Source organism: Talpa europaea (genome assembly GCF_964194135.1).
Source record: "Talpa europaea genome assembly, chromosome: 1".
NCBI lineage: Eukaryota > Metazoa > Chordata > Mammalia > Eulipotyphla > Talpidae > Talpa > Talpa europaea.
In genome coordinates this window covers 144,923,694-144,945,336 of record NC_140073.1, presented here as the reverse complement: position 1 = coordinate 144,945,336, position 21,643 = coordinate 144,923,694, and the positions used below count along the sequence as shown (strand labels likewise).

General features: G+C 58.2%; 1 protein-coding gene across 2 annotated transcripts; it reads right to left on the bottom strand.

The window, feature by feature from the left end:
• Positions 1-8,921: 8,921 nt before the first annotated feature.
• Positions 8,922-21,346, bottom strand: SLC4A3 (solute carrier family 4 member 3; the record flags this gene model as incomplete). Of its 2 annotated transcripts, none has more annotated exons than XM_084235142.1 (22): positions 8,922-9,211; positions 9,793-9,966; positions 10,149-10,318; positions 10,660-10,913; positions 11,369-11,535; positions 11,998-12,087; positions 12,406-12,624; positions 13,052-13,246; positions 13,428-13,576; positions 14,001-14,219; positions 14,389-14,614; positions 15,209-15,393; positions 15,824-15,923; positions 16,315-16,498; positions 16,772-16,907; positions 17,195-17,375; positions 17,503-17,651; positions 19,114-19,409; positions 19,729-19,850; positions 19,990-20,264; positions 20,805-20,970; positions 21,296-21,346. In XM_084235142.1, the coding sequence occupies 22 exons, from the start codon at positions 21,344-21,346 to the stop codon at positions 9,134-9,136; spliced, it is 3,786 nt and encodes a 1,261-aa protein (XP_084091268.1). In that variant the 3' UTR covers positions 8,922-9,133. The 2 variants fall into 2 exon arrangements, with proteins under 2 accessions (XP_084091268.1, XP_084091269.1); XM_084235143.1 differs by having other exon boundaries at positions 19,114-19,313.
• Between the last annotated feature and the right edge of the window lie 297 nt (positions 21,347-21,643).

The following is a 21,643-nucleotide window of genomic DNA, read 5'->3' as shown; positions in this document are numbered from 1 at the left end:
GGTGTGCACATTAAGAAAACAGATGACTCAAGTCCCATATAAATCCTTCATTCTCTTATGTTATTTCCCTGCCCATCACCTCCTCATTTATTCTTAATACTCAGGCTTGGCATTCAAGGCCAGGTCAGCTCTCAGGAGGACGTCCCTCCGCCCCCCTCACATCTGCCGGCTCCTCCCTCTGGGACCCCCACTGCCCAAAGAATGGGGGTGGGGGGATAAGGGGGTAGGGGGGGTGTGGAAGGCGAAAATCATCTGTCTTCTGTAACCATATGGATAAGATGTAGTCGTTACCCGTCGCCAGGATGGTTGTGCTTTGGAAGCTAATTAAGACAATTAGCTATTAAACACCAAAAACAATTAAGCTAATTGAAATAAACCATATGCACTTTACACCCTTCCCCACACACACACAAAATTAACATGCGGCTAGAATGTGGCCCCAAAGACGTTCTGGTGCCAACATAAATCAGGGGATATGGGAGCCCAAGAGGGAAGTGTCTCAGCGCCCAGTTGGTTTCCCATCTCAAAATCCTTGTCAAAAGCATTTGCCTTGGTTTCTTGACGGTAGGGTAAGTGAAAAAGCATCAGGCTTTTCTGCCCTCCCGCCAGTACGATGGATGATGGATCTGCGGTCCTGAACGCATGCCTGATGGCGGGCACCTGGAGTAGGGTGCGGGCACCTGGAGTAGGGTGTGGGCACCTGGAGTAGGGTGTGGGCATGCGTCAGTGGGTGCAACTGGGCTGAGAGACTGAGCTTAGAAGGGCGGCGTCACGGGGACGCCAGCAGAACCACTGTAAGGGGGCAGGACAGGACACAGTGCAGGTTCTCTGATCCCATGCAGACCAGGTAAAGGAGGAGTCAGAGTCCTCAGTGGTTTTTTTGCAGGTCTTTTATTGGGGTTCACCAGGCATATGGCAGGCAGGGGTGCCAGGTGTCTTCACTCTATCTGGGCTCTCTGGCGTTCGTTCTGCTGCTTCTCGGCTTCTCTTTCGGCTTCTGCTTCGGCTTCTTGGCTTCTGGCGTCCCTGTGACGCTGCCCTTAAAAGCACAGTCTTAGCGCAGGTGTACCCGCTTCAGGCGCCCGCCATCAGGCAGGCATTCAGGATCACAGGGTTCCCTCATCTATCCTGTTGGCAGGAGGGCAGAAAAGCCTGATACCTTTTACCTTACCCTACAACCACAAAGAAGAGCCACAAGAGAAGCAGAGAGAATGAGAGCAAAAGAGAGAGCAAAAGAGAAGCAGAGAAGGCCGGAGAGCCCAGAAAGAGTGAAGACTTGCTGGGGGCTGGGAGGCCTGTCAGCCTCCAGGCCCCCCAGCACCCCTGCCTGCTGTGTACCCAGTAAATCCCAATAAAAGCCTGAAAAGCTACCGAGGGCTCCAGGACTCACTCCCTCCTTCACCTGGTCTGCTCGGATCATAGAAAACCTGCGCTGTGCCCATTCCTGACATTACACTGATGTTTCTTTTATGTGGGAAGGAAGTGTAATCCTGCCCCCATGTTTCTTTCCAGCTAAAAAAACAGCAGAACCTTGACTCAGCTCAGAGGCTGCTATCCTGACTCTGACTCAGCTCAGAGGCTGCAGCACCCAAAGATGCCCAGGGGAGAAAAGTAGCCGGCTCAGGGCACTGGAAGATTCACTGTCCATTAACTGGATCTCTAAACAGAGAGGGTTTCCCCTGGCTTTAGGCATATATAAACTGCAGATGGAGGGGAGAGGGCTCAGCGGCAAAGACAATCCGTGCAGACCAGGAGCAGCTCTATAAGGAAGGTATGCTAATATAGAAATTTCTCGGCTGCATGTGCCAAAAAATTCTCAACTAGATTTTGCTTCAGGCAAAAATGGAAATTAGCTAGAAATGACAAGCTGCAGGGCACCAGAGCTCACCTCCAACCACAGAAGGCCACCACTGTCTTTCCCAGCGTCCTCTGCATGGTGACCAGCCAGGTGCATCCACCAGAGCCTGGGCCAGGCCTAGTCATGCAGAGCAGGACAGTGGAGAAGCCCCTGGAGGCCATTCCAGGGACAGGAGCAGGAGCATCGACAAGGGCTGGAACAGGGCATCTCTCGCTCAGCGGTGGCAACAACTCTCTCACCAAACTGTTTCTAAAACCAGCTTGTGGTTCTGATCAATTGCAATTCTGAATTGGTTTCTCCAACCTTCCCAATGGTTCTGGGAGTGGTTTCTCAACAGCTCTGTTTCAGCTTAAATTGGTAAGTTCTGGCTTCTGTTGGGTGCAAATAATTCTGATTGATGCCTATCCACTGGCTCTCAGCTGCAAACCCTCTAGGAAACAAAAACCTCAGGCTCCACCGCAGAGTGTCCTTATTCTTGCTGAGGGAAAGTGATCTGAGAAATGCCAACCAACAGCAGCAGGACTCTGCCTGGAAGGATATGCTGAGGGGCAACTGAGAGCCCAAAGCCATCACAACTGAACCCGCTATCTTAGTTGCCAAACACCCTCATCAGCTATTCTGATCTCCCACACAGTGGGGTGCACTTAATTACAGTCTCTCCCTATGAGATGAGCAATTTGGCATTGGGCGGAATATACTAACTAGCCTGACCTTGGGGGAAAAACAAGCCCAGTGATACTAAAATCTTAATTTTCTTTTCTCCACTTCTCACTGGCCCTCCTCCCTCCTACACTGAAGACCCACTTAACAGTTAGAGGAGACAGTTTTATGTCCTTGAAGGTAGCTGTGTGCTCAGAAAAGACCACTTCTAGTTTTAGCTTGGTCTTGAAAATTAGCATTTGATTTATTAAATGTATAGATTCAGGAATTTATGGCTGAATTAAGCTTTTAAAATCAGCTTAGGAATCTTATTATCCTATTTCTAAGTCTAGCAAATATTAACAATCACTTTAAGAGGAATTTTGATTAATGTTTAGCCCCATTTATACACTTAGTTAATTAAACCTCCTTAACATTTTAGGCAGCATTTATAAATCTAATATATTCAATTTCTTTTTAAGTACTTCATCTGACTGACAAACCTTCCCAAGTACAAAGTGACTCTTAGGGATTTACTAAATTAAGCATTCAAAAAACAGTGAAACCTAAATTCTCTTAAACTTCCAATCTATACATATACTTAGATTTCAACTTAAAATTACAAATCTCAATCAATTATTCAAACACAAGCATGAACATGGAATGTTGAGTGGCTTGTTATTCCAATAGCCAAATTCTCTTTAAAATTGCACATACATAAAATATCATTGCTATAGACTGAATATTTGTGTCCCCCAAAAATTCATATATTGATATCAGGACGTGGGGGACCTTGAGAGGTGATTATATCATAAGGATAGAACCCCCCACCATGAGTGGGATTAGTTCCCTGATGGAAGAGACCCCAGGGAAGACGGCCATCTACAAACCAGATCGTGGGCTCACCAGCCACCAAACCAACAGCCCCTTGGCCTTGGACTTGTGACAAATAAATTTCTGCTGTTTACAATCCACCCTGTCTATGGTATTCTGTATTAACAACCTAAATGGGTTAAGACAATAACATGTGCATAAATTCTTTTAACTTGAAATTATTAAAGTGACTGTTTTGATTCTTTTAAACATTTATGTGCTAAATTTTATATTTCCCCTTCCCCTGGACTACTCAAATGTCTGCCCATAAGGGAGGTAATTTCCTTCTCAGCTAATTGAGATTGCTAATCAACAGAGATCTGGGGTGGGGTGCCGCTTTCTCGTTGGTGACCCTATGGGCCAGTCAAGTCCTACTTCCAGTCTCTAACTTTCTAACTTCAAGACAAAAGTGGACAAGGAGGGTGAGTGATTGAGTGATTACTTTTCAAACCAGAGTCCAGTCCATAGCCCCTGTTCAGGAACCCCACACCTACTTTTGCATTTATTTGACCTTTAGGTATAAAACTATGTATTTGTAGCATGTAACTAAAGAATTGCTCTCTTTTCATATACATCTTACCCCTTCGATAAGACAGTTGGCTCCAGAATCATTGGATTCTGGTTGTCTCTTGGAGTTTTGTCTAATATTGAGTCATGACTTTCAAATCATTGCTCAGCCGCCACCCCCTCCCAAACCCTACCTCATCATGAGCTCATAATTCCCCAGGGAATGGAAAAGTGGGCTTCCCCCAGACCTATATTCCATTTGACTTAGCAAGGCCACTGAAAACATTCCTAAGCCTAGTAACTTCACCCAGACATTGTTTGGGGGTTACCATAGCACCACAGCTCCTGCTGCCCACCTTTCCCGCAGCAGGCACTGCTGTGGTCAAGATCTACTAGAAGAACAAGGTCCACACAAGAAGCACTGGGGCCAAGCCCCTAAACTCCAGGGGAGAGAGAGGAGGCCTAATAAGCTGAGCAGAGAACCTAGGACTCTACCCCAGGCTCTGGCCGCTCATCCACAATGCCCTCTAGGACACAAAACTAGCAGAGGCAGGAAGGAATTCATGGATCATGATGCTCATAAGCCTGCAGAATTACTATGGACAGGGGCCTCCCTGGTGGCCTAGGTGTTAAATCTCTGTGCTATCACCGCTGAGGCCTGAGTTCAATCCCCGGCCAGGAAGCTAACCCACATAGGGCGCAGCAGACCTCTCCTGTTTTGCCTGCTGCTCCCCGCAGCAGTATATTCAGTAAATCTGCCTGTTCTGCTCCCCATTCTGTCTCTGGTGAATCCTCTCACTGTCCATACCTCTGGTCTACACCCCAGTTTTTCTACACACACACAAACACACACACACACAGAGAACTGCTACAGACAGTATTTTAGTGGCATGGTAAACAGACTAGAAATAGGCATGTTTTTTCCCTTGACCTGACTTCCTAAATTAAATTCAGATACAGCGTGTATCTGAATTTCCATGCTAAGAATCAATAATACGCTAACTTTCAACTATAGCAGAAATAGTGGGTTGGGGCTGGGTCCCGGAGAGCAGAGACTAAAGGAGAGAAATGGGGCATAAGGGCAGCCTCCAGGGTTCCCAGCCTTGGGAAAATCTCTTCCCAAAAAAAGTCCTGCACTCAGTGGGCTTCCAAACACCAGAAAGGAGAAACCCAAGTCCCTGTGTCATTAGCACTTTGAGAACCACAGAGGGAGCAGGAACAGGACCTTCCCACAGGCTTGAGCCCCAGGACCATCTCTTGGGCTCACACTCCATCACCAACCTCAGAGGTGGCTCCTGAGGACTGCTGGAAATTTCTCTCCCCACCTTCCAGTATCAACTCATCAGCCTACTATGCAAGATGGTGGCCCCAACCTCTCTTCCTTCTGCTCACTCGGATTAAAATGTGCAGTGCTTCTTTTGGCTTTAAGGGTATCATTACTAAGAGAAAATAACAACTCTCATTGAAACTAATAAACAGGAGAACCAACACCTTGTCAGGATTCTTTAAGAGTTCTACTGGTGTCATCCTTGACCTTCAGTGGATCCTGAATGGGGTTGCAGCCCCAACCTCTTGGCCCTTCATTCTTTGTCACTGCTCACCCCTATGCCCTCCATACACTACTGTGACTTAGGCACTGTGGGAGACATGTGGGTACAAAAAAAGACTCAGGCTGGGTCTCTGACTGAGAAGAGCTAGTCTAGGCAGGGGACAGACACGTCAAGGACACTGAGCATGGTGGGAAAGTCACCATGGCAGATAGGCGAAGGAAACCTCAAATTAAAGTCCTGTCTGGCATCCTCCTCAGTGTCCCCTTCTCCTTCACTCCATCATCCAGCTGTGCCCTTCTCCTCGCTGTCCTTCATACCCCCTGGCCCCAAGAGCTCTCTGCACCTCCTTCAGGCCCCCCAAGTTTCAGTGGTGCCCACCCACCACCATCATCCCCAAGGCTGTTGGCTTACTCACTGCTTGATAAAGGGTTGAAGCTTTTCCAACTAAATTAAAAATAATCCCAGCAGAGGTCTCAAATAATAAATCTTTCTTCCAGAACATAAATCCTACAAATATTGGGAGTTTACTGCTCTTTGCTCTTTGCACACGGAATGAGTCAGGCAACGAATCCAGTTCTCTCACAGACAATTATGTAACTTATTTAGCTAGAAACCAAGCTCCTCACTTCAGGTTTCCTATGTGTAGTGTTGGATTCTCTCCACCCTCCGGCGCTTGCCCAGACCCTGTCTTATTGTTGTTTTCAACACTGGCTTAATCGTCCCCGTGTGGGTCGTGCTGGCACCAGTCCTGGGTGCCGCTTTGCCTTTCTCTTCTCCGCTGCTCTGCGTCCCAAGTGTCAACAGGCACGGCCGTTGCTTGAGTCCCCTGATCCGACACAGGAAGAGATGTGACACTGGCTGCCACGCAGGACACATGATTGCCAGGTTCTATGCCCTAAAAGAGGGCCCAGGGCACCCAAGCAAACAGTGTCTGAGTTCTGACAGCAGATGCTTTCACAAGGGCACCACAAGCAAGCTGGGCCCTCAGCTTGGAACAAGGAAATGCCTGCCAATTGCTTTGCTGAAATGCATGGATGAGCTAGCTCTTCTCTGGGCCTGAAGTGGGCTCAACCATGTCCAAGGATAACAAAATTGGGGGGCAATTGCCCAGGAGAAAGCCATCAGGGGTGAGACGGCAACAGGCCCTCTACCCTCCTATCAGAGGGCCCTGTGCCACCTTGTCCAGGTCCACTCACCTGGCTGCCCTGGTCTAAAGCAGATGACATGGGGCCTGCCACTCAAAACTGCCATGGCCTCCAATCCCTCACTAGTCCCCCAGAACCAAACCACCAGGGCCAGATGGGTTCCTCTCCTCTCCGCTGGCACCTCTCTACACATGAAGGCTGGCTTTGGTCAAGCTGCCCAGCACCCCAGGAGGATAAGGGTGCAGGATCAGTGAAGAGAAAGTCAGAGGAAAAAGAAAGAAACTGGAGGCTCCAGGACAAACTCCAAATGTCCCCCAATAAGATGGTCTCAGATTGCCCAGGCCGCTGCGGTCCTATGGGTTTGCTACTGTTCATCATTCCTTGTCTTTCTCTTCCACACCCACATTGGCACCCTGTCACTCCCCTCCACCATCCCTCAAGGTCTGTGTCCCTGACAAAGCTTTGGGTTGTTGCCACCCTGGGGTCCTCTGAGAGCATCCACAGGCCCACACTCTCGGGAGGAAGAGGCCCCCCTAACGAGGTCCGGCTCAGGGTGTTTGACCAAGTCTGGCTCGGGTGCTACTGAACTGCAGCTGGCCTCCCTCGGGTGTGGGGGACAGACAGGGGTCTGGGACTCTGGCCTTGCCCAGTCCAGCTTCTTGCCTCATTTATGTCCTTCCACATTGGGAAACATGGTCACTAGCCAGAGGTCTGCTTTTCACTGAAATTCGCTCACATATTTTCTGGCCGAGGCCTCAGTGCTCAGCTCTACTGCCCTGCACGGCACTGCCCCACCCAACAGCCAGGCCCGGGACTCTCTCTGCTGAGGGAGCCCCTACTCTCCTGCTCTTCCTTTTCCCGCCACACCTCTCTGCCATTTGCTAAACAATGATGACTGACAAAACCAGTGTCCAATGAAGAGCCGAGCCCTAGGGGCTCCGGGCCACTTCCTCTCAGGCGCTCAAGATGATGCTGGTTCCTCCTCCTCGGTGACATCTCCCAATCCCCCAAACCCAACAGGGGTCACTCTGAGGCCTGGATGGGGAGCAGGACACTGATCTAGGGCTCAGGGAAGGACGGCAGTCCTGGGTGCACAGCCTCGCTGTCAAGGCTGAGGCCCCCGTAATCCTGCATTTGGAATCTGCTTTGCACACGCCCATGTTCTAGCTTGTTCCTGGCTGTTCCCTAGTTCCTTGGCCGTCACTCTGAAATTCCACCTTGGAATGGCCTTGGCCTTGGCCAAGTTCAAGGGGAAGAGCTTTTGTCCTCACATAGATTAGGGGAGACAGCCAGAGGTGCCAGAAACCGGGCTGCAATGCTGAAAGCTGCGTACCAGGTGGGGCCAGCTGGAAGGGCGCGTCTCTTCCAGCATGTTCTATGCGACCATAAGACCTTCACAGGGGGCTGCTCCTTCTCTCCTGCAGGAGAGCAGCAGTTTCCCCAAACACCTGGGAGGCACTGGGAAGAGTGCAAGGCAGAAGCAGGGCCAGCTCGGGAGGAAACCACTAACGTGGCGCAGAGGGATCCCGGTCCAGGATACTCAACGCCTCCCAGGGCTGTGACCCGCACAGAACCTTTCAGGGCCCCCGTCTCCCAAGGACTGAATGTTTGAATGGGATCTTCGACCAAAGCGAGGCCACCAGGTGGCAGTGCCACTCCTGCCGGGTCGACAGAGCCTGCAGCGTGAGAGACTGACCGGTAGGTGGCAGCACATGGACAAATGGCCACACGACGCGCTGGTTGCCTAGCAACTGTGACGCAAAGGGTTCCATTGGCCCCTACCTCCAGGCTTCCCAGGTTATTTCTGGCAAAACAGACTGTTGCACAAGGAGTGGCCTCAGGAATCCCACAACTGCCTCTTTTAAACCAAGAGCATCTAAAATGGTCCAGGAACCCCAAATGTGGCACCACTGGGACCTCTGGGGAAACAGGTTACTTACTGTCCTTGCTCCTCAGAATGCCAGCTATCAGAGAAAGAAGACTAACGTTTTCCATTCCCCTGTAGCCCCACAGCCGATGCGGGCTCTGATGTCCCTGCGGCTAAAGCAGAGCAGCCTCTCCCCTTTCCTTTTGCCCCCCTCCCCCTCCTAAGCAGAGGCTGGGTATGTGACCTTGAGCCAGACCTTGAGCCCCCAGCTTCTCAGTTGTATATGAGGGGGCTGAAGGGGGGTGATGATAAGGTCCAGCTGTGACATTCTGTGGTCCTGGCTTTCTCCCTTTCCCTCAAGGACTCTGTCCTTACTGGTTTTGATGACCCTGAAAACAAAATTCTTCCAATTCCAGAAGGATAAGTATGACCTGAGAAACCAGAGATGAAACCAAGAAAGTGAGGCAGACACAAGACAAGGAGTGTGGTTATAATGAGCTCAAAGCCTGTGCCAGTCTGGTCTGTGAAAGGTCAGCGCCCGGGTGGAGTCGGGGCTGCTCTGGCCGTGGCATCAGTGGGGGTTCCAGGCACATCTCTGGGTTGTGAGGAGCCCGCTGGCCCTGGGGCTGGGCGCGAGTGGGGCCCAGGTGTCGATCACTAAGGTGTCAGGGTCTGAGGGGCACGTGTTCCAGAATCACACGGGCATGTGCAGCTCATTGTACTCATCCCGGCCGTCCTCGTCAAAGTTCGGCTCAGCATCTTCCGAGTCCAACTGCAGATGGAGCAGAAGGTTGGGAGAGGCAGGGGCGTGGACTCAGCCCCTCCTGCTCCTCCCCGCACCCAGACTTCGCTAGCTTCACTGTCTGCAGGGACCACGACCCCAGGTTCAAGCACAAAATCTTCAGGTCACCTAGACTCTTGGCACCTCCTCAAATAGAAATGACAGCCAGACTACAGAGGGAGGACTATCCTGGAGCCACTCTGAACTCCTGCAGTACCTGCATTTTGGGGAGATGACTTGCAAAAACAAAATGCCTTTCTCTAACTGACAAAAACAGGGCTCAGGATGGACTCTGACCCCACCCCAGGCCCACCCATCCCTTGCCCTGTACTTGTGTGCAAGGCACAGCTGTCTGCGGCCGCCCTGCGCTTACCTCACATCAAACCATTGTACCAAGTGCTTTATCTGGATTAGTTCTATACGGTAGAACTATTATGAGCCCCATTCTACTCACGAAAATAAGATTTCAGAAGGTTAGGTGACTTGCCTACGTTTACACATCTGCAGGAGGCAAAGCCCAGACTGGAACCCAGCACCAGCGCCCTGATACTGCTCCAAGCACCCCCCCTTACCGCCTGCAGCTCCCTCTCCTGGAAGAGCCGGGGCAGGAGGCAACGCCTCAGAGGCACCGTGAGCAGCAGCAGGAAAGGAAAGGCAAGCGAGGCCGCCGTGGATTTAACTACCCAGAGCAGAGCGATGCAACCCAGCTGGATGCAGGTGAACAGGTGCATCCGCCACGTCTTCACCTGGGGAATGGGCATCAGGTATCACCAAACAGTGCCCAGACTGCCTCCGTCCACATATCTGGGGACTCTGCTCCCCGGGTCCCAACTCTACCATCATTGCCGTCCATCCATTTACAGCCCAGGAATCCCTCCAACCCCTCCCCATCTCGCTATCACCCCCACTCCATGCTTCCTGTCCCTACCTTGGTCACATAGGGCTGTTCGGGATGATGCTTTGCTGGCATGAGGATGAGCAGCAGGCGCTGGGACAGCTGGATGCCCGACAGCGAGGTCACCCCCATGTACAGGAAAATCCCAAAGAGCACAGCCAGGGGGATCCGGCGCAGCACAGCCCCCATGACGATGGACAGACCTGGAGGAGGTAACACAGACCCACCTGACCCCTCCAACAGCCCCCAGGAGGACGGATGGGCCTGGTGGGGACAGGACGTGAGCCATCTGCCTGCTCCACTGGGTGGCATCCAAGTGAACATGAAGATGGAGGCCGGAGCGGCAGGGAAGGGCTTGGGAAGACAGGGTTGACAGGGTTCACGGAATGGCAAGAAGCAGGTCTGCGCTCAGAGCAGACCCTAGATGCCATTTAGAGATTCAGAAAGGGCCTGCTCAAGCCTGGGATACAGTGGCTTAAGGTCCCGGGGCCCAGAAGGCACATCTGGGGGAGAGGGCAAGGCCTGGCCCAGTGGCCGCTCTCACCCACGAGGCTGGCGATGAGGACTCCGGTCACCCGCTGCTCCCGCACCTCCTGGATCTGAGGCTTGTCCCCGGGAGCAATGGCGGTGCGCATCACGGTCAGCGCGTTCACGTGGGTGACGGAGCGGACGGTGGCGGCGGTGAGCCAGGGCAACCCGAACAGTCCACAGAGCCCCCCCAGAGAGCCGATGAGAAGCAGGTCCAAGTGGAAGCCGGAGCCTTTGAGCAGCCTCCGGGCCTTCTGGCTGACGATGAGCCTGCAGGCAGAGGATGAGGGCCGTGCAGGGGGAAGCAGCACGGCAGGGCCAGGTAGTGAGGGAAGCTCATGCAGAGAAGCACCCTCCCCGGGGCCTGCCAGCTTCCTTTCCCAAGTTCCCAAATTGAAGTTCTCACATTTAAGCAAAACGGAGCCAAATCCTCACACTGTGAATATTTAAACCACCACAAAAGCCAGATGTCAGATCTCACTATGTTGTGGTTTAACCAAAATGAGATACATGTGAGCAGCTCTGGATGAGAGAATATTCTGCCAGAGTGATCTGGAGACTGTCAAGTGCCACCCTGCCAGTGGTGGTGGCAGCAGACCCGCATCACGTCAAGGCACCCTAGGAAAAGTGGGCCTCAGGCCCACGCACCTCCCCCTTGCTGCCAACCCCACTGCCCTCCACTCCCCCCCCACCTCTTGCCCCAGACCCCACCCCAGCCCTCTCACGCAGTGATCTGTGTCTCCATGAAGATCAGGATGAGGACCAGGAGGGCAGGGACAGCAGCTGCCACCATCATCCAGGGGGGGAAGGGACGGGCACTGCCCAGGGGCGGGATGAACCACGTGCGCTTGTCGGGGGAGGTCACTGAGAGCCCCGTGGGCACTGTCAGCTTCTGCACCGCAGGAAGGAAGACAGGGACACAGTCACCCCATCCAAGGAACCCCGCCCGTGAAGGAGCTGTTCCCACCAAACTCTGTGTCCCCAGAGCCAGGGTTTCAGGGAATTCGGGTGTGGACAGGTTTGAGAGCAATCAGTTTGCATCTTCCAAAGTCAATGTCCCCCTAAAGGTCCGGCAGAGGGCAGGGAATGATCCACCTTCTCCCAGACCCCAGAGATGTGACCTAGTGCAGGGACACTGGTCATTTTACCCCCAGCCCCAACCTGCTCCCCCAGGAGTCTCGACCAAGGGTGAGTCGGCTGGACTGAATGGCTGCCTGTGGCGCCCGCAGCTGCCCCTTCGCTGGGATAGCTGGTTCCAGCCTGATCTCCACCTCGGGGCAAGAGCACATGTTGTGCCCTCCCTTCTCAGGCCCCGGGTGAGAGCGTGCTACGGAGGGGGCTGGGGCTCACTCACCTGTGTGTAGGTGTCCGTAATGGAGTAATCCACCAGGACCATGACCAGAATGGAGATAGGGATGCCGAAATCACCGATGATGCGGCGAGCCTGGGGGGACGGAGGCCCAGGAGGCAGGGAGCAGGTGGAATGAGGATTAGGAAACTAACAGGACGCTTATTACAGGAACTATCTTGGACCCAAGTCCCCAGACCTGTCCCTTTAAGCCCCTGGGCGCCAACCTACCCATGCCAGGAGGGCATTCCTCTCCTGGCTAAACGCGGAGGCTTCTGACAAGGGTGGGGCTGCAGAGACTCAGCTTAGGCCCAGGGAAGGAGGCAGCCCTCCTCTGGAGTGGAGCCTGGCTGTGACCAAGGAACTGAGGGGAACCCGGGGGCACCCCAGACCCCATGCCCGGCAGCCACAAACCTTGCCACCCAGGAAGCGACTATTCCTGAACTTGCGTAAGAAGAAGGCGATAAGGAAGGTCCCCAGCATTAGGATGAGGGACAGCAGAGCCGTGTTGGGCTGGTTCCTGGGGCCTGGAGGCCCCTCTGTAGGGGGCAGGGCACTCCCATTCAGGTCCAGCCCAACCTCCAACACCCCCTCAGGGGGGTAGAATGGCAGCAGTGGGTGCTCCATGAATACCTGTGTGGGTTACAAGGGGTCCCTATTGCTCACCTGGGCAGGAGACCCTGACACGACTACCATCAGGACACCTGTCAGGCAGAGGGCTGGCCCCTTGCGCACCTGAGCAGGCAAGAGCACAGAACCTCCTGCGACATCTCACACACGCACGCCTTCCCATAAAAGGTGACCGGCCACACCCGGCCTGCAGTGCTGACCGCTCCTGCTCCATCACATACCTGTGAGGTGAATCCTGGGGCCTCACCTGCCTGGCCAGGCTTAACTCTTGCCCTTCAGCTCAGACCTAGGGTATCCCTGAGCTCAGGGTCACCCTCTACACAGCCCCCTCCTTGTCACTTCTGTCCCCAATGTTCCGCACTGCCCCCCCCGCTCTCCTCCCCAGGGCCCCCCATCTACACCCACCCCCAAGACCTCTCTGGAACTCCACCTTGTAGAGTTTATGGAAGGTCTCGTAGATGAAAATAAGCGAGATGAGGAAGGCAAAGATCTCCTGGGTGAAAGGCGAGATATAGCGGACCAGGAAGCTGCCTTCCGCGGCCACCAGGGCAATAACGAAGACCACCAGCCAGAGGCCAACCCACACCCGGCCAGTGAGGTACTCCAGGTCCTGGGCTCGACAGAACTAGAGGCAGAGGGAGAGCTGATTACCCACGTGTCTGCCCTGGCACTGGGGCCTCAGGGGTGGGCGGGGATGAAGTCCAAGGGGAAGAAGTGGGCGGCGGCAGGAAGCCATCGCTTGGTTGGAGAGGTGGAGGCAGGGGTGGGACAGGTGGTCCCTAGGGAGGGTAGGGCAGGGCTGTCACCTTGAAGAAGGCTTCTTCGAAGACTAACAATGGCCCAGAGAAGCCAACCACCAGCAGCGGCTGAGCCCCCAGCAAAGAGAAGACGACGCCGAGCACAGCCGTGGACACGATCAGCTCAGAGACACCCATCAGGCCTTCGGTCTTCTCCCCTGGGGCAGGCGGGGGTCAGCGAGATGGGCCTGGCCTGGCTCCTCCCTCTTGCCCTCTCTTTTTTTTGTTTTTGTGGGACCCTCGCCGGTGGCCGGGGATCGAACTGGCGCTGCAGAGGCTGCGGGCAGCCTCGCAACCCAGCGCTCAACCACTGAGCCATCAGGGGAGGCCCCCTCTTGCCCCTCTTCCACATCTAGCTTAGCCTGATCTAGGAACCCAACAAGAACGCAGCAACCCCCAGAGCAATAGCTGGGGCCTCCTCACAACCAGACCCTCAAGGCAACCCCTGGGAACCTCTCACCACGCAGGTCATTAAGATGGTGACAGTGGAGCTTGGCCCCTTTCACCAGTCAGCCCCTAAGGGCTGACACCCTGACCCAGAACTCTGGTAACACTGGGCTGCCTGCAGCACCCCCACCTCACCTAGCAGGCCCCCAAAGGTGATGGCAGGGCTGAGGGCAGCAAAGTAGATGAAGAGCACGGCCGCCACGCACTGGGAATGCAGGGCGTCCCGCAGGTCACTGGGGTAGTGCGGGTACCGGCGCTTCACATCCCGGACAAGCCCCCCGAAAACTGAGCCAGTCCGCAGCAGGGGGTCATCTTCTGGGGTCACTTCAGAGCCCCCCAACTCCATAGACAGCTCTGGGGGAACAAAAGGCTGCTGGAACACAGACCACCCCCTCCTTCCCGGAGACTTGGGGTCACCCTCTCCAGCCTGGGCCCTGGTACAGGGTGCAGACACCTGGGGTCAGACGGGGGTGGGGGCTTGGAGCTGGGAGTGTGTGGGGGTGCGTGCAGGGGCTGTTCAGACCTTTCCCCGGGGCCACGTAGCCTCCCTGGGTGGTCATCTCCACTTTGGTCTGCTCGCGCTCCCGCCGCTTTCTAAGCAGCTCGCGCTGGAAGGCGGCCACGGAGCGCAGCAGGTCCCGGCCCTCCACCTCCGACGGCGGGATCACGATGCTGCCGTCCAGGAACTCGCTGATGGCGCTCAGGAGGTCCTGCCGGTCGTCTGCCTGGTAGGCGGCCTCATGGAACAGCTGGGGGAAGGAGAGGCATGGCTCGGGAGGTGGCAGGCTATTACGAGGCCAAAGGCGGGGGTGGCAGCCACAGGCCCAGGCCAGTGCTCAAAATATGGACACATCCCTGCTGGCCGACCGGCAGCCACAGCGCTTAACCCCCACCCGAGCGCCCTCTATTCTCCTGGGAGCCTCCGGACTTTCCCACGAGGCAACAACTAAAAGGGTAACGCCTGTTCTGGCCAGACCGCCAGGCCTTTCTGACTGGAGGCTGCCCACGCAGGCAGGCGGGTGACCCTTTCCAGCATCATCCTGGTCAGAAGACGCTCCTGCGCGCACCCGGAAGTCACGGCAAAAACCAACCTACGCAGCAGCCCTCCCCTTCCAGCCTCACGTCAGGCCCCAAACTTGAGGCCCCTGACCCACTCACCCTCCCATAGCCCCAGCCAGGCCTCTCCTCCTTTCCTCCAGCCACACCCGCCTCCACCACCATGCCAGAGCGGCCTCTGCCCTCCCTCCGTGCCGCCAGCGCCCCTGCCCTCGCAGCCACCGCTCTGGGCCGAGAGAGGGACGGGAGCAGGCCCGGAGAGCCCAGCCCGGGGCTGCAGGACCCACCTTGTCAGACATGAGGGTGGCGATGGAGCGCCCGAGCTCATGATAGTCGGTGCTGGTGTGGCTGGGCCCCAGCATCACGAAGAGGAAGCGGACCGGCACGGGAACCTCGAGCACCGACTCCAGGAGCACAGCTTCGTTCAGTCGCACAAAGGCCGCCGCCGGCTGCTCCAGGAACGGCACGCAGCCTGGGGAAGAGCAAGGCACAGGGCCCTGGGCCAAGGGGACAGTCGAGGCAGGGGCTGGAGGGCTGTCTGGGGCCATGGGTGCAGCTAAGTAGGCTGTGCACCGCCTAGAGAAACCCTCGCCTGCTGAAGCCCTAAGCTCTGGGGTATTTCCAGTCATAATTTACCAACAGGTGGAAGTTAAGGACCTCAGGGAAGGACCTCGGGGAAGGGGCACTTTTTCCTCATTCTCACCGAGGTGCTACCTGGACGAGCAGCAGTCCAAGATAACTGAAAACTCCATGAGTCTTTTAGGAAGGAAGTATTGGGGGCAGAAAGGTTGTGAGCAGAGAGGTGGAGGGCTGGTGGGGGATTAAAGAGCCCCCGACAAGCAGATCCCCGAGGAAGCAGGCAGGCCCTGCAGCCCCCGCCTCCAGCAGCACCCCACTCTTACCCACAAGCACAACAGTAGCCTCAGCATCTTCAGGAATCTTCTCCAGCAGCTTCAGGCTTTTCCCCCGGTGACCGTCTCCCCCAGGCATGTGGAGGGGCTTCTGAGGACGCAGAACTGGAATAGGGCTGGGACCCAGACCGAAGGCCATGGCAGACCCTCCCGCCCTTGCTCCAGCCACGGACTCTGCCCTCAGCCTCTAGATCTGGGCCACGCGTTCTGCCTCCCAGCCGGCGTGGAGGCTGCACACCAGCACGGGGCGGCAACCTGGACTCCGGCTCCAAGGCCCGCCCTACCACCTCAGGCTCCCCATGTTGTTTCCAGGGTCTGCACTCCTCCCACACAAACCGCCTACCTCGTGCGTGTCTCCCTCCTACAGACCCCCACGTGTCTGCGGTGACGCTCAGTGACCCACTCGCTGAAACACTCAGCGGCCTCCATTGGCAGTAGGCGCCCTCGCCGTCCCCAGCCAGGGTCAGAGCAGGGGGACTGACCTCCTTGGCATCGGGGTCATGAGGCCAGAGTGGGGCTGGCTCCCCCAGGTCATCTGTCATGGTAGGCACTGCACCGTCAGGGCCGTGGCTGGAGGTGGGGTGATGGTTCCCCAGGACTGAGTTCACGCTGGAGCTGGATGGGTTCCGGGGAAAGAAGCCACTGTCCTTGTCATCGTTGGGGTGGCTGTGGGAAGGGCAGCGGGGGACAGGGGGGTGAGGAGGAGAAGCCTTTTGCGGACTGAAGACATAAGAAGTGAGAAATGGAGGGTCGGAGAATTCATCCCTCTGCCTCCATGTAAGAAATAACTTTGTAATGGTTAACTCCATCCAAAGATGAGATATGAGCTCCCCGCCACTTACGGTATTCAAGCAGAGGCTGGTCAGCCTCTCAAGAGAGTCTGTGCTCCCTGAGGGCAAATGGGCCAGAAGCCCCCACCCAGGCGCCCCACCCTGGCACCTGTGTTTCAGTAGCAGGGTGCGCAGGACACTAGCCCTGTCCTCTGGCCGGATCTGGTCGGACACAATCATGGTCTCCACCACGAGATGTGCAATGCCTGGCAGCGTGGTCTGTTCCAGGTCCAGAAGGGCAGCTCCTGGAGCACAGTTAAGGCAGGGGACACAGTCCTGTCAACTAGAAAAAAACACCCCCCAGGGTGCCTTGCTCCCCAAAGGTGCTGGGTGAGCAAAGCACCCAATGCATCCAGGCGATGCATTGGGTGACCCAGCCCAGGCAGCGGGCTCCGTGTCCCCAGGGGGCACCAGACATTGCCTGGGCCCAGGACACCAGGGCCAATGCCCGAGGATCGGGCAGCCTGGCGCAGGCTGAGCCCTGCAGCTGTGAGGAGGGCGTGCAGCCAGGACCAGGCTCCAGGGTCCCTACCGTGGGCGATGGTCCTCCTGAGCTCCAGGAGGCTGCGGAAGGAGAGCGAGGCCACGTGGGGCTTCCCCCAGCGCTCGGTCTCTTCCTCCACGTCCTCCTCAAACTTGATCCAGCGCGCCGTCTCCCGCCAGTGGGGCTCCTGGCTGCGGTCCAGCATCAGCTCGTTCAGCTCCACAAACACCTGGGATGGTGCCAAAGGTGAGGGCCTGGGGGCCGGCAGGTGGGACCGGCCCTCTTGGGACAGGACAACAGGCAAGGTTGGGAGGAGAGGCCAGAGGAAGCTCTGGGCCCATCCTGGGGTCCTGTACCTCGTGAGGCCTCCGGTCCATCTTCTTCTTCTTCTTCTTCCTGCGCAGGATGGGGGCCAGACCGCTGGGGCTGCCCCTCCCACCCTGCGTCCGAGACGGCTTCTTCACCAAATGCCGCCGCATGCCAGGGTTATCCTCCAGCCGGTGACCTGGGGGGAAGTGGGCTTGGCAGTCATAGGCATCCAGCTTGGGGCCTTGGGGTCAAAGCCAGCCCTCCAGCCCCCTGCGCTACCCAGGCAGCCTACTTGATGGGCACTCTGCCAACAGCACTGTCTGGTCCACTGTGGCCATTACACAGATAAGGAGACTGAGGCCCAGAGAGGGGTAGTGAGGGCTCCTGGCCAAGCCGCGGTAAAAAGGCAGACCCCAGCAAGGTCCACAGCCCCAGCGGCACCCAACCCCGCCGCGGCCACGGTCCCTCACGCCTCATGACAGTAACTAACATCAAGTGGCCAGGCCCCGAGCCTCCAGCACCGCCCCTGCCCCCCACAGGGACACAGGGGCAGAGCTTTTCCCCCATCCTCCCGGCCTGCCTCTCCCAAGCCAGCAGCTGGGGAAGGCCAGCTGCCCGGTTACTCACAAGCTGGTCCCCCTGCCATGGGGCTCAGCCAGCCCCTGGAGGACTCCCCTGGGTCACAGTCCTCAAGGTCTAGCACAAACATCTCTATGTCTTCTGAGACCAGCGAGTCACCAGGGCTGAGGGCTGGAGTCCTCCCAGGACCCTGGACCTCAGCATCCTCCAGCCCAGGGCTCAGCGCCCCACCGGGCTCGATGACCTCCAGCCAGCTCATCGTCGCCCCACGGCCGAGGTCTCAGCCCCTGCTCCGTCCCAAAGCCCCGGCGCTCCCGGCGCTCCTAGGAGCTGGGAGCCTGGGCAGCAGTGGTCTTGGTCCGCGCAGCGCTCGAAGAGGCCGGGCCTCCGACCCGGGCTCCCCACGTCCCCAGGCCTGCTCCCAGCTGCTTCCAGCCCCCACTCTGGGTCTGTAAATACGCCCTTCTCCTGACCCGCCCCCCCATCCCGCCACCACCTCCGCTACTCTGCCATCGGATTGTTCCTGTCCCTGTCCTCAGGCCCTGGCAACTTTCCATGACGTACTGAGCTCAAAGCCCTCCCCGCACCCCCACCCCCACACTGTGGTTCCAAGGGGGAGCAGGGAGGGGTCAGCGATGCCCCTGGCCTGGGCACAGAGCCCCATGGGTGATGACAGGTGGCACAGAAACCAGGGCACTGATAAGATGGAAGGAATGTGCCGAGGTCACAGCCAGGCGCGGGCCAGGGTGGCGGGACAGGAGCGAGGGCCCAGCACGCAGGGAGGAGCTCTGGCTGAGGGTCCCCCCTGGAAGGGCGCGAAATGAGCCAGGGGTTAAAGAGTGTGCCCCGAACTCCCCCGATGGGGTAGGGGAACATAGTGATGTCTCCAAATGTCACTCCTCGAGGAAGAGGTGTCCCGAAGGGAAGGCTCAGCTGGGTGAGGGGGTGAGCTCCTGTCACTGGCCACGTGCAGCAGACGGGACCCCACGGAGGGGACTCGCACCGGTGGGGGAGGGCAGAGCCTCTCCAAGGCCCCTCGAGGCTGGGACACAGTTGGGGCTTCCCAGGGCCTCACTCACTCTTCATGTCGTCCAGGTCTGCGGAGCCCAGCATCTGTGCTTCTGCCTCGTCCGTGGGTACCTGCTGCTCGGGGCCCCCGGGGCTGCCCAGGGCGCTGCCTGGGCACAGCCGCTCCCGAAGGTCATAGCTGGCCGATGGGCTCCAGGGCCGGCTCTTGTCCCCGGCGAGACGGGAGATCCGGGCGTGGGGGCTGGGGGAGCTGGGAGGCGACAGTGAGCCTTGGACTTGGCGGGCGGTCACGGGGAGGTAGGCCCGGCTAGGGGTTCCCTTGCCGGCCCCCAGCTGGGAGACGGGTGTGGAGTACATGCCTGGGCACCAGACGCGGGCCCCTCCCGGGCGGGAAGGGAGCTCACCTCCACCTTCCTCCCCCCTCACACTGGAGCCTCCTCCCGCTCCAGCCTCCTCTGCTTATCCCACCCTCTCTTCACCCTGACACCTCTCTCCTGGAGGGCTCCCCGGGGCGCTGCCCTTTTCCCTCTGTCCCCCTGGGGGGGTCTCTCCTGCTTGTCAGCCATGCGGACAGGAAGGGTGTGCCCTCTGCCCCCCACCGGCTCCTCCTCTGCTCTGGGGTGAGAGCTGGGGACACGCCCCCGCTTCCAGCCAGGGGCCAGTACCTGACGGAGTGCTGGGGACTCTTGTCGGCGGCGGCGCGGGGCCCCACGGGGGGCAGGGCCTTGGTGCAGGCAGCCCTCCTGGCGAGGTGGGGACTGTCATCCTCGTCGCTTCCAATGGAGAACTGTGGACAAACCAAACGTCTCCTGGGCCCCTGCCCAGACTCGGCCCCAAACTACCCCCTCCGTCTCACCCAGGCCCCTTCTCCCGGCCTCCAGCACCCCTCCCGGAGCAGCCAGCCCCTCTTGGGGCAGACCCCCTACCTTTGCCTTCGGTGGGGACCCCGAGGGGGGGGGCTCTGCGGGCTCTGCCTCGGATTCTCCTTCCTCTTCCTCCTCCTCTTCCTCCTCATCCTCCGCAGCTCCCCCTTCCTCCTGGATAGGAGGGGTCCCCTCAGAGGGGGGAGCAGAGGTTTTCTCCTTCTTTCTCTTCCTCCTGGCTTGCCGGGCAGAGGCGGGGGGCAGCCGACGCAGCTTGTGGGGTGGAGGCAGGCGTGCGGAGAGCGGGTGGTGGGTGTGGTGGGATGTGTGCCGGTGAACTGGAGGAGCAGGAGAGCTGGTTGGGGTCCCCAGAAAAGACGGGCGCCCACACCTACCCGCCCAGGAGCACACACCTTATTCTACTCAAGCCCTCAAATAAGAGCACCCTAGTCCTTCCTCTGGAGCCAGGCTCCCCCCAACACCTGGTAGAGTAAGGGGTGGGAGTCATGGAGAGGGGAGATCACGAAGTGGGGTGGGGAGACGGGACACAGCAAGGAAGGGAGAGGTGGAGCCAGGACGGCTGAGGCCGGGACCTGAGACCAGCCCAGGGCCAGAGCTGTGGCACAGCCTTGGCAAGAGGACCCCGGGGCCCAGCTCCCTCCATCCCCCCTGCACTGGGGCCCGCTCCCGGGCAGGCGGACAGCGATGGGTGAGGGAGGCAGGATGACCCAACACGGCATGGTGGCCCCGCACAGCTTCCTGCACAGCATCCAGCACAAGATGGCACCGGTGACCACGGCAGTGTGGGGCACAGTGATGGTGGCAATGAAGGTGATGGTGGTGAGGGCGGCTGCTCTAGGGGTCCCCAAACTACCCACACTCAAAGTCCCGCTCGCTGTAGCTGCGGCTGGGCTTCTCGGGGTCCCAGGCCGGGGGCTTGCTGATGAGGTCCCCAAACCTGCTCACAGCCAAGGTCTTGCCCAAGTCATCGTCCTCCTCCTCCACGTCTGGACTCAGAGGGGGCTCCTCCAAGGGCACCCGGACCTGCAGGCCCAGACAGCCTCCCCTAAGCACCCGAGACCCCTGAGGGCCCCACAGCCACCCCAACTCCAAGTCCTGTGCGAGAGCGGGCGAGCAGCGGGCTCCTCAACGGCCCCCTCTCCCCGCGGGGCGGGGGTCAGCAGCCCAGGCGCCCGGGGCTGGGGAGCAGAGGGCAGCGGCGCTGGAAATGCCAAAAGGCCCTCGCGTTCCCCACGCCCCCAGCCCAGCTGCATCCTGGCTCTGGGGGTCCCGCGGTCGGCCAGAGGACACCCCTCTCGTCCTTGGGGTCCCTCCCCCTCCTGCGCCCCCACCTCCATGCGTCAGTCACCTGGGGTAGGGGGGAGGCGCCCCCGGGCGGCGGGATCACGCCGTTGGCCATGGCCGGGGAGGCGGCCGGGCAGGCTCACCGAGGGGCCCGGGGCCCGGGCGCGGAGAAGGGGGCGCTGCTGCGGGCGCCAAGCGGGGATCCCTGGGGGAGGAAGGCGGGGTCAGAGCCTCGCGCGGCCGCCCCCTCCTCCCCGGAGCCGATCCGCCGCCCGAGCGCGAGTCCGCGGCCCGCCACGCCCGGGACGCCCCGGCCCGCCCGCCCGCCCCGCCCTGCGGTACCTCGGGGCGCGGGAGCGTGCGGGGCCGGGCCCGGCCGCCGCGCCCCATCCCCTCCCGCGCCTGCTCTGCA